At 49.4% G+C, this 14,342-nt stretch overlaps 2 protein-coding genes and 1 long non-coding RNA gene across 6 annotated transcripts in view; 1 reads left to right on the top strand and 2 right to left on the bottom strand.

The window, feature by feature from the left end:
* Positions 1-1,834: 1,834 nt before the first annotated feature.
* On the bottom strand, positions 1,835-3,314 carry LOC121658138. The gene is made up of 2 exons (XR_006013846.1): positions 2,705-3,314; positions 1,835-2,303 (listed from the first exon to the last, which is right to left on the bottom strand). It is a non-coding gene; the product is annotated as an uncharacterized LOC121658138 (long non-coding RNA).
* Positions 3,315-6,000: 2,686 nt separating this feature from the next.
* On the top strand, positions 6,001-10,435 carry LOC121658046 (sequestosome-1-like). Of its 2 annotated transcripts, XM_042014435.1 has the most exons (8): positions 6,001-6,253; positions 6,399-6,494; positions 7,298-7,527; positions 7,648-7,804; positions 8,267-8,356; positions 8,857-9,101; positions 9,321-9,528; positions 10,137-10,435. In XM_042014435.1, exons 1-8 carry the CDS (start codon positions 6,076-6,078, stop codon positions 10,292-10,294), a joined length of 1,362 nt encoding a protein of 453 aa, XP_041870369.1. In that variant the 5' UTR covers positions 6,001-6,075; the 3' UTR covers positions 10,295-10,435. The 2 variants fall into 2 exon arrangements, with proteins under 2 accessions (XP_041870369.1, XP_041870370.1); XM_042014436.1 differs by lacking the exon at positions 8,267-8,356.
* Positions 10,436-10,874: 439 nt separating this feature from the next.
* The window catches only part of LOC121658047, a 3,680-nt gene continuing 212 nt past the window's right edge, over positions 10,875-14,342 (bottom strand). Inside the window, exons 1-7 of one of the 3 annotated variants that reach the window (XM_042014437.1) lie at positions 14,164-14,342; positions 14,028-14,087; positions 13,795-13,892; positions 12,558-12,627; positions 12,151-12,287; positions 11,805-11,907; positions 10,875-11,583 (exon numbers count right to left, since the gene is read on the bottom strand). The exon at positions 14,164-14,342 is cut by the window's right edge and continues 212 nt beyond it. In XM_042014437.1, coding sequence (XP_041870371.1) covers positions 11,014-11,583; positions 11,805-11,907; positions 12,151-12,287; positions 12,558-12,627; positions 13,795-13,892; positions 14,028-14,087; positions 14,164-14,342 — 1,217 coding nt within the window. In that variant the 3' untranslated portion in view covers positions 10,875-11,013. Of the gene's footprint in view, positions 11,584-11,687; positions 11,908-12,150; positions 12,288-12,557; positions 12,628-13,794; positions 13,893-14,027; positions 14,088-14,163 lie in introns of all 3 variants that reach the window. The other 2 variants (XM_042014438.1, XR_006013831.1) reach the window with 2 other exon arrangements.

Genomic DNA, 14,342 nt, shown 5'->3' with positions numbered 1-14,342 from the left:
CCCCCACATGGACCCCCAGCAATGGCCCAATCCCTGCACACGTGGGTGCCCCTGGACAGAGGTGTGTGCTCAGCCCCTGTGCACAGGGATGTCCCCACGGGGTGCGCACAGCTGGGGGGTGCAGGATCAGGTCGGGGGCAGCAGTCCCTGGAGTCATGCAGGTATCCTCACTGCCATTACCACAGAAGTGTTTCATCTTGGTTAAGGAAACAGCATCCAATGTTTATTGAGAGTAAATCGAGGCCAGATGAATATCGCAAAAAGAAGCTGCTGCCTGGAAGGATATTATCCCTCTTCCAAAGGACCTGGCAATCAAGGGTTATGACCTCAAGCTCATGCTTGCCTGGGTGAAGGACAGAAGAAATCAGATTAAAAATTTTGCTTCTGTTTTCTTCTGTTAATGGGTCCAGCTTATTTCATTATAGACTGTACAGTGAGGTCAGGCTCCACAGGCATTTATTTGCCTTCATCATCTGAACTTGGTTCTGTGGGTGCGCATGAGGTCAGGCAGCTCAGGTGCCTTGTACGTGGGTACATAATTCCTGAACCAGTGAAAGTTGCCATCTTCCATTCCCCAGAGCTCTTTTAGCAAGTAAATATTTCTCAGACATGTAAATATTGTAGGACTGGCTTCCAGTGATCAAAGTCTGTTGCTTGAAATGTTTGGATCAATTAGGGTGCAATGTACAGCAAGGCATGTGCCCGTGCCAGAGGCAGGAGTGGTGATGCAGGCACTCAGCAATGCTCAGACACCGCCCCAGAGATGTCCCAAGTGGCAGGCAGGGATGAGCTGGGAGCCAGCCACCGTCTGTGGGCACATCTCCTCCCAGCAACACTCCAGCAGACATGGGAATCCTCCTGAAACAGGAAAATCTGGCGAATGGGTCCTCAGGCCTCTGCTCTGTTTCCTTCTGGAAAAGCGAGCGGCTAAGGGAGCCCAGGAGGGTGCGGGGGCTGCCTCCAGGTGCTCTGAGTGCCTCGTTGAGGGCCATGCACATTTATGAGGAAAAGCCCAGGTCGCCCATTTCTGCAGGTTATGGTTTTGTCTAACTGCATCCTTAGAATCTTCTCCAGTTCATGAAATAAACCACATTTTTCAAATCTTGAAATGGCCTCTCCCGGTGATTAGAAGATGCGGGAAGGAAATCGGCAGAGGGAGCCCTTTGGACGGCATCAAAGGTTTCTACCTCCCTCCACTGACAGAAGCCAGGGAGGAGCTACAAGGCCCCGGTACAGATCACTGCTCGCACCGGGCACAACCCCGAGCAGGGAAATCCCTGAGCAGAACTCTCTGGAATGCTGAAAAAACCCCAGGGGCCGGGGCCTGGACCTGTGCATCCTGACCTGGATTTTACAAAGCATTGCCCAAGCAACCATCCCCCTCAGAACATGAGGCAGCAGCAGGTCCCACGTCTCAGGGCAGCCGAGCCCTGCAGCACTTGTCCAGCTCCATGGTGAGCTCCCACATTCCCAGGCTCAGCCTCCAGCCCAGCACACCCTCTGCCAGTGAAGCCTCCACCACAGCAGCAACAGCACTTGCACATCACAGCAAAGACCAGGGGCTCTGTCCCACCCAGCCCACTTGAGTTCTTACCTCAAACCCACGTGTCAAACCCAGGAGCCAACAGAAGGTCCACAGGAATTAATGGCAAAACCCCCCAAGAGGTGGCAGACAAGTAAGAGCTGCTGGTGGGGAAACGTTTTAGTCCATTAAATGGCTATTTATTGGCTGTTTATTTTCAGAGGTGCAAACTGCTCCCACCGCTCGGAATATGTGGTGTGTCTGCAGCGGAAGAGAAAAGAGGAACATTAATAATTTCTCCAAGACAATTAATTAGACTCTTTTCCAAGGATGAAGTTTAATCTAATTTCTGCTGTTATACTTTGTCTTCATAAAAGTCTGAAGAAATTAATGAGCTTTATACCACCCTCTCATGATAAAAACCTTGGGTTCTCTTGGAAAAAATTGCAGTACCTGCCATTTTTCTCTCAGACCTGAAAAGGTCCCTTTTAATCTTGAAGTCCATCCCTCTGCTCCCAGTTTTATCTTTTATTCTGTTTTTAAAGTTTTGAGCAAATTTTGACAAGTTTTGAGAAGTTTTGAGCTTTGGTCCTTTTTCAGATCAAAGATTAAAATGTGAACTGCAGAGACACAAAACTCCAGCAGCAAATAGAGAGAAAAGGTTTTCTTAAGGTGATCTCATGATCTTTGAACAGTTGATGTTGGCAATGTTGAGCGTGCTGCAGAAATGAGGACCTTCCATGGGAAGCACTCCCATAGCAATCCACAGGTCCTGAGGCCACTACAAAAATTAGAAAGAGAAAACATTTATTACACCTAGGTAGAAAATGTAACCCAGATTTATAGCTGATTTTATCTAGTGCTCTAAAGAGCTCAGCTCTGTAGTTTGGCCCATCTTCGGGCTTGGTCCTTCCCAGGCTGCTTTATGCAAGAAACAAAATAATTTCATTTTCTATGTGTTTTATAGGCTGCTGTGTTCAAACATCACCAGGGTTTGTTTCACTGCAGTATAAATGTTTCCAAATCTCCTTAGCCACGAGAGAGGAAGATGACAACAGAGTGCTTTACCTTCAATGTGTTGACATGTTGATGCTTTAATTCAGGGCAAAAGCTACAAGTCAGGTTTTCAAAGCAACACTTGCCCCAAGCAATTTGCGTAGGTTGTAAAAAGCTCTTTCTCACCTTCAGGAACACAAGATCCTTATGGAATTGCATGACACCCCCAGCGTGCTTGTACCTTGTGCCTGCTCTCCACCTATTCTTCTATCTGCTCCTCTGTCTCAGTGAAAAAACTGTCCCAGAGTTTTCTGCCCTTAAAAGTTTCGTGTCACAGCAATGAGAAACGCTGCTGAGCCTGTGTAAACACCTGACATGGCACAGGTAAACTTCAGGAAAGCATAGCCTCAAAAATGAGACAGCAAAAAACTCCCTGCTCGGCTTTCTGCTCTGCCTGTGCCAATGAGGAAGGAGGGTTCTGCTTCCGAGGCATGAACAGTGTTTTCACTGGGCTGGAGGAGGAGGGAAGCGGTCATGGGACCGGGCTGAGTCACCAGCGTCTGACCCGACATGTCTGGAGCATCCTGCACCTCTCCAGAAGCCTCTAGAAGGAGCGTGTAGGATCGCAGTGTGTGGATGGGGCACTTGGTGCAGCCTGGAGAGCTACACATGGTCCCTCCATCACCACACACTGTCCTGCCAGAGCCGGGGGGCACAGGGGCCAAATCCTCCCCTTCTCACCAGGAGTGCTGGGACAGTGATGGGAGCCTCGGGCTGGAGCAATGATTTGGGGGAAAATTTCCTCTGGAAAATCCTCATCAGCCTCTGCTGTGGTTTGCAAGCAAGGAAAAGATTTGACATCCCCCCTCCCCCACCCCACCTTGTTCCCCCCAGGGTTTTTTTACAGCAAACATGCAAAGTTTGGACATAAGGAGTATTTCTGGTGATTGTGCCCTCGGAACAAAAATCTCACCAAATATTTTTAAACATTTCCCAGCAGAAGTGGGTGTAGAGAGAAAGCAGAACACTGAAGGGATGCTAATTGCTCCTTTTTAAGCCTTTCCTCTCTAACTTGAATTTTTAAACTCCAACAGCTTTTTCCCTGTTCCTTTTACTGTTCCTTTGCTACACCCATCTGTGAAGCTGGTTGCTCAGCACCTGGGGCCAACAAGCCACTTTTTGGGCAGGGGTTGCTGTGCTGCTATGGGATTCCTATGGAACCATAAGAAAATATCCACATAGCCACTGCTTCACGCTGAGAATGCCAAAATCCAGATCCACTTACAAACAGAGGGAGAAACTTCTCAAGTGGATCTGGGAATACAGCGCAGCTCCTCGTGTGGCTTCTTCTAGGGGCTGAGGAACCAGCCAGAGGCAGATTCCCGGGCTGGAGAGAATGGGGGAGAGCGAGATCTGAGCTGAGAAAGGGCTTGCTGGGAGGAAATCCCCGACCTCGAGGAGGAGACTCACTGAGTCACCCCTGTCCCGTGATCGGTGAGGTAAGCCAACAACAGACCGGTGAAAGCCTGTTTTCCTTATGTTTTGTAAAAGTGCATGATGTCATACCCAGAAAGCTGAGCGTGACTCAGCATGTCCCACCAGGAGAATTGGATTAAAGTGGACACAGAGGAAAACTCAGATTTGTGATTTTACTTCAGCGCATTGCTTGATAATTATAAATGCAACAATCAATTAGCCTGGAGACAGAACTGACATGAAAAGACACGGCAACCTGAGGACAGCCCCCCTGCCTCAAACACCACTCAAGCACAGGCAGGGGTGGAGAAGGGAATAGGAATTGGTGCTGTCTGGGACAGTGGCAACTTGGAACCTAAGGAATGAATGTGCCGGAGCTGGGTCTCAAAATACGAGTCTCTGGCATTATAGATGAGATCAAAAGTGGCCCTTGGGGTCCTCAGAAACAGGGCATGAGATGAACATGCTGGAGGTGCTGCATGGTGAGGCAGATCCAACACTGGCAGAGTGTCCTGTACTGCATGTCCTGCTTCTGCTGGTGCCACAGCAGATTTTATGGAGAAAAACCATAATCCAACAATGTCAAGTCATCAGCTTTCAGACATAAGGATGCACACAGCAAACAGGCAAAAGGGAAGGTGAGTGCAATACAGGTTTGCTGCCTGCCCAAACCTTTCAATACTTCCTGCTGTAAAAGTCGCTGAATCATTTCCTATATCCATCCTTCATCCGTGCTTCCACCTGAATCTGCTGGTGTTTAAACTTTAACTCACTGCTTTGTGGTAGAAATATTAGCCATGTCATACCTAGAAACTGAATTTTCTAGAAAACATTTTGACTTAAATGGGGCAAACTTTTCCACTGTAAATACTATTTTCCAGGAAAGGGTTGCAATTTCAACATCGCCACACATATGCCAAAAATGTCTCCACATGAAGGGCCAAGTGTTTTAACATATATACTTTAGGTCAAGAAATAAACTACCTTCCCAATGTGGAAATTAAAATGTATGCTTCTCTTGATTACAGATGATAAATCGTGACACAGTTTCTCCTAAGTTCTTAGTATCTTAAACCAAGAAATACAGCACCGAGAGTCAGAGTGGTCAGGTCCTCGGGTGAAAGGAAATTAACACCAACAAGGAACCTAATAATCATTGATCCATCATTATTTAATTATGCTTGGACAGCACAGACGGTGTGTTCTGCCAGCTGAACCCTCCTGTGGCTGGATTAAGAGGCCTGTCAGCTGTATCTGATCTGCAAAAAAATACTGCTGCCAACCAGCTTGGAAAGGCCTCAGCACATCCTCCTGAATGTCAGTTGTGTTTACACCAGTGTCTTTATTTTTAGCCCCCCTTCCAAAACACGGGGTTCGGGGGAGAGTTATTTATTCCTGCCATGCTCGGCACGCAAACCCCTCCGGTGGGTGCTACACGAGCAGGGCTGGCGCGTGGCTCCCCACCTCTGTTCCCCGGCCGAGTTGGCCCTGTTTGCCACGATGGAAGGGACGAGCAGGGCCGGGATGGCCAAGTGCCGCGTTTGCACGTGGCTCGGCGTATCTTGGTGGCCGCTGCCGAACGGTGATGGGACCAGGACAGCCCAGAGCTGCCCCACGGTGCGATTGTTTCCCCACCGGTGTGTCTCGGAGGCCACCCAGAAGGTCCCTATGCCGCACTCACTCCCCGCCGCCCAGGCCCCGCTGGTGCTTTGGCGACCACAACAACCCCGTGCCCCCAGACCCTCCTGGCACTGCCCCGGGGCGCAAACCCGGGCACAGGAGCTGCTCCCGGGGGCCGAGCAGGGCAGGGGGCAGACACGGGCATTTGCACCGCATCCACAGGTTTTCCCGGCTGCAGGAAAACGTGCCTTGAACGCTTTCCCCTCGGCGCTAGATGGGGACGGACCGGGCCCGGGGGCAGCAGGGGCGGAGCCTGGGCAGCAGGGGCGGGGGCTCCCGGGGCGGGGCCTGTGCCGTGGCGCTATAAAAGCGGCCGCCGCGGGATCGCTGTAGCAGCTGCTCGCTCCGCCCTGTCTCTGGTTGTCCCGGCTTTCGGCCGCAATTCCTGCTGCGCCACAGCCATGGCGGCGCTGACGGTGAAAGCCTACCTGCTGGGCAAGGAGGAGACGGCCCGCGAGATCCGCCGCTTCTCCCTGCCGCCGCCCGCCCGCTACCGGGCCATCTACGACCGTGTCGCCGAGCTCTTCCAGGGGCTGCTGCGGGCCGGGCCGCCGCCCGCCTTCCGCATGCACTACAAGGGTGAGCGGGGCAGGGGCTGCGCTGCGGGCCGGGCCCCGGGGGGGTGTCCCGGGGGTGGCAGGTGTCGGGGTGCGGGGTTCTGGGTACCCCGTTACCCCCCGTGACACCCGACCGGGCCCCTCATCCTGCCCTTCGCCATTTACAGATGAGGACGGGGACCTGATCGCTTTTTCCACCGACGAGGAGCTGGAGTTGGCGATGCCGTATGTGCAGGATGGCGTATTCCGTGTTTACATCAAAGGTACGGCCGCGCAGCTCCGGAGGGTTACAGCGGGTCTCGGCTGAGCGCTTCCTGGCAGCGCTCCCAAAACCGGACAAGCCAGCCCCGGCCCTTCCCCGTGCCTCAAGGGCCTGGTGGAAGCTGCGGCCTCTGCGGGGAGGTTAAATAAAGGGCAGTGTAATATGACAGAACATGAATCTTCCCCGATGAGGTGGGATAAACAGACCACAAGTTTCCTCCTTGCCCTATCAGCTGGTCCAGTGCGAGGCTCTGTTGTCATTCTTGTTCCTTGGATACACTAAACTGGCACTGGTATTTTAAATATTCACAACAACGTGTTAGCCTTAATTCCACTCTCCCAGTGCATAGTTGCTTGATAGTACCTTATGTTCAGGTAGATGCTTTCAAAGCTTTATCTGCAGTTCATCTAGTGAGCCACACCTGTTGTCCCTGTTCTCATGTTATGCTTCCTGGCGTTCGCCTTCCTAATTCCTTCTCCAGAAACATTTTGTTCTTGCAGCGCTTGGGAAGGTAGGATGAAAAGCTAGATTAGGTGGTGCAGTACTAATCTAAAATAAGCATGCCAAGAGATATTTAGGGTAAGGCATGCTTGGTTTCAGGGGAAGGTCTCTTTGCAAAACCTCTTTGCACGTGGTTTAAGGTGTCTTACATGAGCTTGGCTTAGATTTGGCAGCCAGTGTAAAAATAAACTGACCTAGTAAGTCAACACTGCTTTGATGGGCTGTTTGTGCTTCCTCTTCTGCCTGGTTTCCAGCCTGTAAATAGTAACCTGTTCTTGATGCAAAGTTTCCTTTTCTTAACAGAGAAAAAGGAGTGCAAGCGGGAGCACCGCTCACAGTGCAGCCAGGAGCCTCCCCGCAACATGGTGCACCCCAATGTCATCTGTGATGGCTGTGAGGGACCCGTGGTGGGGACCAGGTTCAAGTGCAGTGTCTGTCCAGACTATGACCTGTGTAGCACCTGTGAGGGGAAAGGAATCCACAAGGAGCACAACATGGTGATGTTCCAAAGCCCACTGCTTAATCCATTTGAGGTGAGCAAAATCTATGGATGGGAACTGATGAATGGGAGATTACTCAAATTCACATTCTGAGTTTCAGTTGCTCAGAACGTGGTTGTGTGAACAGTGTTACATGAATGTTACCCTTTACAGTGGCTTCCCCGAGGACGCTGGCTCCGTAAAATGCGCCATGGTGTTCCACCCTTCCCGTGGATGCACTGCTGGGGGTATCCTGGGCCTGCAGCTCCCTGCCAGAACTCAGAGCAAGCTGAAGCCACTGCTGCAGCCCCCAATGCACCTGCTGCAGAAGGTAAGAGGTGATGCCCTGGTAGACAAGGTGGTAGTGGTGGAGCCTCAGACTAGCTGAGGTTCTGTAGCACAGGGTAGAGTCTGGGTGGGAAAATAAACACAGGAACTAATCTAATTTGCTTGAAATAATTGGCACAAAGTACGATTACTTTAAGGTGTGCTTGGGTTCATGCAATCAATGAGGATACAGATAAAGTATCTGGAACCAAACCAAGCCAAGCTGTTAGGTCAAGCATGTCACTATTCTACTCCAGATCTGCCTTTCAGCATGGCTAATGAGCCATAACAATGTTAGTGCTGGCTTTCTGTTCCAGGGGTAGCTCAGTTAGTTTTTCTCTGTAGAGCTTTGTTGTGTGATGTATGTGAGCAACAGGAATGAGCACTAAGCTGCTGTGGGGACACACCCTCTGTAGGTGCCCTTTCCGTCTGAGCTTGTGTGTGCTAACAGAAATTGTTTTTCTAGAAGCTTCTACTAACAGCCAGCCTCAGGACCCCAATGTCACCTTCCTAAAGAATGTTGGGGAGAGTGTTGCAGCTTTTCTGAGCCCCCTGGGTAAGTGACTTACAATTTGTTACCAGTCCCTGACACTGGTTTACAGGCCTGTTTAACAGGAGCAGCAGTCAGCTGTTGTGACTGGTCTTGGAACCATCTCCTAAGCCTCAAAGGCTTAATTTAACTTGGATACTAATAATGCCTAGGCTTAGAATGGCCACTTTGAGACAAAGTGAGGAAAGATTTCATAACATGTCAGCACTGTAACTTCAAGTCAGTGGTGACTGGATTTTGCCTGGTTTATGTGGACATAGATATAACTTCTGCTCTGGCCCTTTAAATATATGGCTCTTCTGTGTAGACGAAGATGATGATACGGTGCTTAGCTATTCTTTATTAAAGAAGGCTTTGCATTTTAATTCCTGCATGTTACATGGCAAACTGTAGGATGTGAGAGAAACCTTAAGAGTGTAGAGCAGGAGTTGATCCATTTAGGATCATTTAGGCCTGTGCTTTGGAAAAATCTCTTAAGACTTTGTCCACCTCAAATGCATTTCTAGGTATTGAAGTTGATATCGATGTGGAACACAGAGGAGAGAGAAGCAAAGTGACTCCCACTTCTGCCAACCAAGAGAATACCAATGCTGAGGCAACCAACAGTACTCCAACCCAGAATGTTCAGACCAAAGCAGACTGGAATAATACAGACTCTGCTACACAAGTAAACGTTGTTGCAGAACAGATACAAGACATGGTGATAGATCCTGTGCCCACACAAATGGAAGATGGAAGCTTCCACTCCCAGGTACAGGAACTATGACAGTAATTGAATATCATCACTTAGCATGCATGGTGGGAGTGAATATTAAAATGAGAGCAGATTAAATTATATACAGCACTGTTACAGGTGTAAAAGGTGGTGGGACTTCTTGTGGATGTAATTCTCTGTATTAAAGGCAGACAGGAGTGTGCATCCTGCCTGAAAAGCACTACAGCACCTGGACCTTTTTTCTATCCATTTCAGGAGCACAGTGAGTCCAGCAGTTCATCGGGGGGTGAGGAGGACTGGACCCACTTATCATCCAAAGAAGTGGATCCTTCCACAGGTGAACTGCAGTCTTTGCAAATGCCAGACACAGATGGTCCCAGCTCCCTGGATGTGCCTCGGGATCCTCCCCAGCCAGGACCTACAGGACTGCGAGAAGCTGCTCTCTACCCACACCTCCCCCCAGGTAGGAGAGTATGTGCAGGTTTCATAGCTGAGAGTAGCTCTGGCTTGGGAACGGTCAGCTTGGCCTGACACAAGCAGACTTGTTACAGAGCTCGTAGAAACCAAGGTTGTGTAAGTCAGAGCTAAACCTGTCCCTGACTTGGGCAGGTTTGGTAGCTCTTGTACCCTGTTAGAGGTGATCAGGTGGTTCTTCTCTTGAATGTTGCTAAGTCTTAACCAGATGTCTGACCTTAGGCTAATACACCATTTGAAAAACATGAGATAGGTGCTGTCCTCAGTTGTGTCCTTGCTGTGTACTGCTCAAGAGAGCTGTTTAATGCAGGATGGGGACCAGTACATCCTGTGGCTTTAGGGCAGCACTTTTCTGGTGGGAGCAGTAACAGTATCCAAGGCCCCTTCACTGAGATCAGCAGCACTGAGTCCCACAGCAAGGCCAGCTGAGCCTGACTAAGCGGTTTCCTTAGCTCTGATTATGTATTGTTTATCTCAAACATCTGCACTTGTGGGAGACACAGAAGAGCGTGTCTCCTCACAAAGTGCTACCAGAGCCTTGCCTGGTTTGCCAATAACATGAAATAGCTGAACTCTCAACTATTATTCTCTTCACAGAAGCAGACCCTCGCCTCATTGAGTCCCTGTCCCAGATGCTCTCCATGGGCTTCTCTGATGAGGGTGGATGGCTCACTCGGCTCCTGCAGACCAAGAACTGTGACATTGGGGCAGCACTAGATGCCATCCAGTATTCTAAGCAGCCACCTCACTTGTAGTAACAAAAAGCAATTTTCTAGCTGAAAGCAGATAATGCAGCACAAGCTACTGTGGTTAATCTTTCTTCCTACTCTGGGTTTCTGTCTCATGTTATTCAGTGCTTGTAGAATGGAAGGAAAAATAAATACTACTGCATGTGATGTCTGTGTGAGCATTTCAGTATCACAGCTATGTTATTTACTGGACTAGGCTAAAACCACAAAGCGTATCTGCTAAAGCTAAAACCACAAAAAGGCAGATCTGCCTTTTTGCACATACTTTGATGTGCACTTAGGGCTACACTGAAGAAGAGAAATGCAATCCCTTTGCTGGCTCTGGAGTTTGTTCACAGCTCTGGAAGAAAGGGTTGCTATGGGAGATCGAAACAATGATGTAGTCCAGGGAAACAGAGCTGTAGTTTGTAAGGAGTCAATCACAGAACTTAATTGTACTGGCCAGGAATCCTTAAAGCCTGGAGCTTTCTCTCCCGAAGCTGACGTACTTCCATTCCTGTTTCTAGCTGCTGAGGTTGCTAGACAACACCGTAACCTGAGAGCAACAGTCTCTTCCCCCTCCTTCCCTTCCCCCCAAACACAACCATCAAGCAACTAAACAACTTTAATAGTACAGTTCTCTATGGCTTTGAGTGAAACCACCTTCAGTTCAGAACTGTGCCTCAGTAAACAACATATCAAATGCATTAGAGACAATAAAGGCATGCTCAAGATGCCTGTACTTCTTACAGATCATCATCAAACTCCTCACCTGTGCACAAGAGTTGCTCACAAGAAATGCTGCTCAGCTTTGGCACAAGGTTAGAGTTAGTAAGGGTGTTTGCCCTCCCTGTGCTACCCAAGCAGCACCTTCCTGCAGTGGTCTCTGCACCAGATCCTGCCCTTAGCACCTGGCTCTGAGGTTCTCTGAGCACATCCTCAACTGAGCAACTGCTGCTGGGTGGTCTTGAGGCCAGATCCTCAGTGCTAGCAACACACTTTTTAAATTCAAAACCTCTACCCTGAGGCAGAGTTTGTCCAGCCTGTCCTAAGCACCTCCAAGCCCCACCAGTCACGGTGCTGTCCAGCCCCACACCTCCACTGCCCTCCTGTAGTGCCATGGCCACTGCACCAGCATTTTCACTAGAGTTGTCAGATGATGAGAGAAATTTTCTCCACTTGGATGGTTTGGTACAAGGAGTTGAAGGTTGTGTATTCTCAGGCACTATAGACTCACAGACAGCAGGAACCACACTGCCTCCAGAACCAGCATCCCCATCATGTCCATCAGGCACTGTTACAAAGCATTTCTTGTGCTGTAAGAAGGGAGAGAACTTAGTTATAAATGCAGCACAGAAGCATTAAAGGTGGCATTGGCTTTGTCTGAATAAAACCTTTCAGAGAGAAACCCCCAACATACTTTTTTTCTCCCCAGTCATTCATTGGCTTGCTTGGAGAAGAGCAGAGAAAGCCTCACAGAAATTCAAAATTATGATGATACAGAAGAAGTCAGAAGCATCTTCTGTAGCTAAAGTACCTCAGTGGTTTTAACCTTTTTGGCTTGGTAGACGAGCTGAGAAACTCCCCTTTCTTCTGCAAGCTCTGGAACATCACTGGAGAGGAAGCGCTTCTGGTGTTTCCTGGCCAAGAAAACCATTCATAAAGAGGACAGATTAGATCCACTGTGATTCTTTCCACAGATCACCAGAGAGGTTCATACAATGCATGGCTCTTTATCCCCAAATGCCAAACCCCTACTCAGCTCAGGTCATACACTACAACCTGCACTTAGCTCAGATCTCAGAGATGAGCTGCCTCCCACACCTCCTAATCAAGTGTCACCACTCGGGGGCAGGAATTACAAAACCAAGCTCTCTCTGTACCTTTGTTCTCCCACAGTATTCTTTCTCTGGGAACAGAACTGTTGCCTTTCTAGAGCTGCCTCCTCCTCGTCGTCTTCCTGATCCTCACTCTTCTGGTCCAGATATTTACTCCAGCGACTGCCTTCTGTCCTTCCCTCCTACAACACTGGAGAATTACTAAAACCAGCAAAACATGGGGGTTCTGATATTGTTTCACATGTGCCAAATGCCTCAAATCATGAATCAGTTTAGGACACGTTCCTGTATCATGTTCCCAGGTTCAGTTCTGAGCGAAACGGTTTCTGTGTACATCTCCCTCTGCAGGAGCCTCTGCTTTGACACACCATTTCAGCTGTCTGAACCACATCAAGGGATCACTGGTTTCACTGGGATTCACCCATGACACAATGACTTTGTAGGGATCTTACCTGCTGGACTGAACTGTCCTCACGTTGTGCTGCTCTATTTTTGCTGTCATTTACAGATTCTTCTGCACACCTAAAACAGAGATTTAAACTACTATTTCTAGAACACACTCCTGTCTGTTGATTTATCGGCTTCAACTCACCCAGTCATAGCACAGGGAATTGAAGAGAAAGCATGGATAGGAACGCTGGATAGGAGACATATCAGAAAAAACAGGATCTATGGAATAACTTAGGCCAAATGAATGATTTGCAAGATACATTGCACAAATACTTGATTAAATCTAGTCAGAGGGTAGCCCTCCTTGTTGCTACACAGAGTTGCAAGTTTGATCTAAAGCCACTAGTCATGAAATGACAAATTTTAATTGAGCACAACTAGGGATGTAACAGTGTTTGTTTGGTACAACAGCTTAAACTCACTAATTTTATCCCATGAAAGCAAGCAAAAAGGGAAGTTGTTTCACAATGTTTTGAATTTCACAATTCTTTGAGAATAAAAATAGCAACACTTTTTGATAAAGTGAACAATGAGTTTTCTTCCCCAAGCTTAGCCCTGAAGCACTGTGTAGTCAGAACTAAGTTATGTAACTACCCTTGACTGATCTCTGAAAATAACTTTGCGTAAAAAGGAGGCTGGACCAGTTCAAGACCACGTCCAGATTGGATGATTTATAAGCAGATTCAGGAATGAAATAAACAGGAAGGTGTTACTCAGATTTTCCAGCCCAGCAGGAATTACACTGAAGTGTTTGCACTGAACCAGTCTTTTATCAATAGCAGCACTGATTACTCAACAGATTTACAGTGTGAACCCCTTAAATGCCAACAGTTAGGCAGCAACTTCTTCAAATGGATGTTTTCTGAGGATGTAAACTGTAAAATGGACGCCTCCACAGTCAGCTCATCAAACAGTACTTAAGAAAGACCAAATTTTAAAAAACAACACAACAAACCCAAACCCTATTGCATATGTATTAATGAGTAAAGGCCTTACCAACACATGCTACTGATCACCTAAAGTTACATGAAAGAAATCCTTGTCAAAAGAAACATGCTGGGACACTAAACCTTGCTCCTAATGAGGTGAGGACAAAACTGGCACGGTCAAGGCTTCTCAACAGGCCAGAAAGCCCTCCCGTGACACGCTCAGGTTGGGCAACAGGCACCCAGAGTGTGAAGGTGCACATCAGCTGCAGCACATCGAAAGCAACGAGCAGGTAAAGGTTAAACACTGTACCAAGATGTCCAACCAAGCGCCTCCTCTGCTTCACCCTGCAGCAAGTTCAGCTTCTGGACGTGGCGCCTGCACTCCAGGCCCGAGCCCTGGCCATAGACCTGCAGGGAATGAATGAGCACAAGGCTGAGGGAGCAGCCAGAGGGGCACAGCGCGAGGTGAGGCGGCACCCCAGGTGCCACCGAGGTGCGAACCAGGGCCAGAACACGCGGCTGAGGGTGTGGGGCCGCCCTCACCTTCTGCACGGCCTGCCGCTGGCCGCACACGCTGCAGCTCCACCGCCCGCTGCGCTTGGCCTGGGAGGGCACAGAGGGGTCGGTCAGAGCCCGGAACCCACTGCCCCCGTCCCGCCCCGTCCCGCCCCATCCCCACCTGCTGCCCCTGGAAGCGGCGGCAGCGGCAGCACCGCAGCACCCAGAACCGCTGCGCCATCACCGTCACGTGACCCCGCCAGAGCCGCCAACGCCCCCCAGCGGCGGCACCGGGCAGCGGCACCGGGCAGAGACAGCGGCACCGGGCAGCGACACCGAACAGCGACAGCGGCACCGGGC

Source organism: Corvus kubaryi, unplaced genomic scaffold (genome assembly GCF_017639235.1).
Source record: "Corvus kubaryi isolate FWS band 111438036 unplaced genomic scaffold, C.kubaryi_AGA036_p1.0 split2-37374, whole genome shotgun sequence".
NCBI lineage: Eukaryota > Metazoa > Chordata > Aves > Passeriformes > Corvidae > Corvus > Corvus kubaryi.
Note: the sequence above shows the minus strand (reverse complement) of the source record. Positions and strands in the feature narration are given on the sequence as shown.

Coding starts and splice junctions, on each gene's coding strand:
- LOC121658046 (XM_042014435.1), top strand. CDS start 6,076: ATGGCGGCGCTGACGGTGAAAGCCTACCTGCTGGGCAAGGAGGAGACG. Junction 6,495..7,297: donor ATTCCGTGTTTACATCAAAG/GTACGGCCGCGC, acceptor TTTTCTTAACAG/AGAAAAAGGAGTGCAAGCGG. Junction 9,102..9,320: donor ATGGAAGCTTCCACTCCCAG/GTACAGGAACTA, acceptor TATCCATTTCAG/GAGCACAGTGAGTCCAGCAG.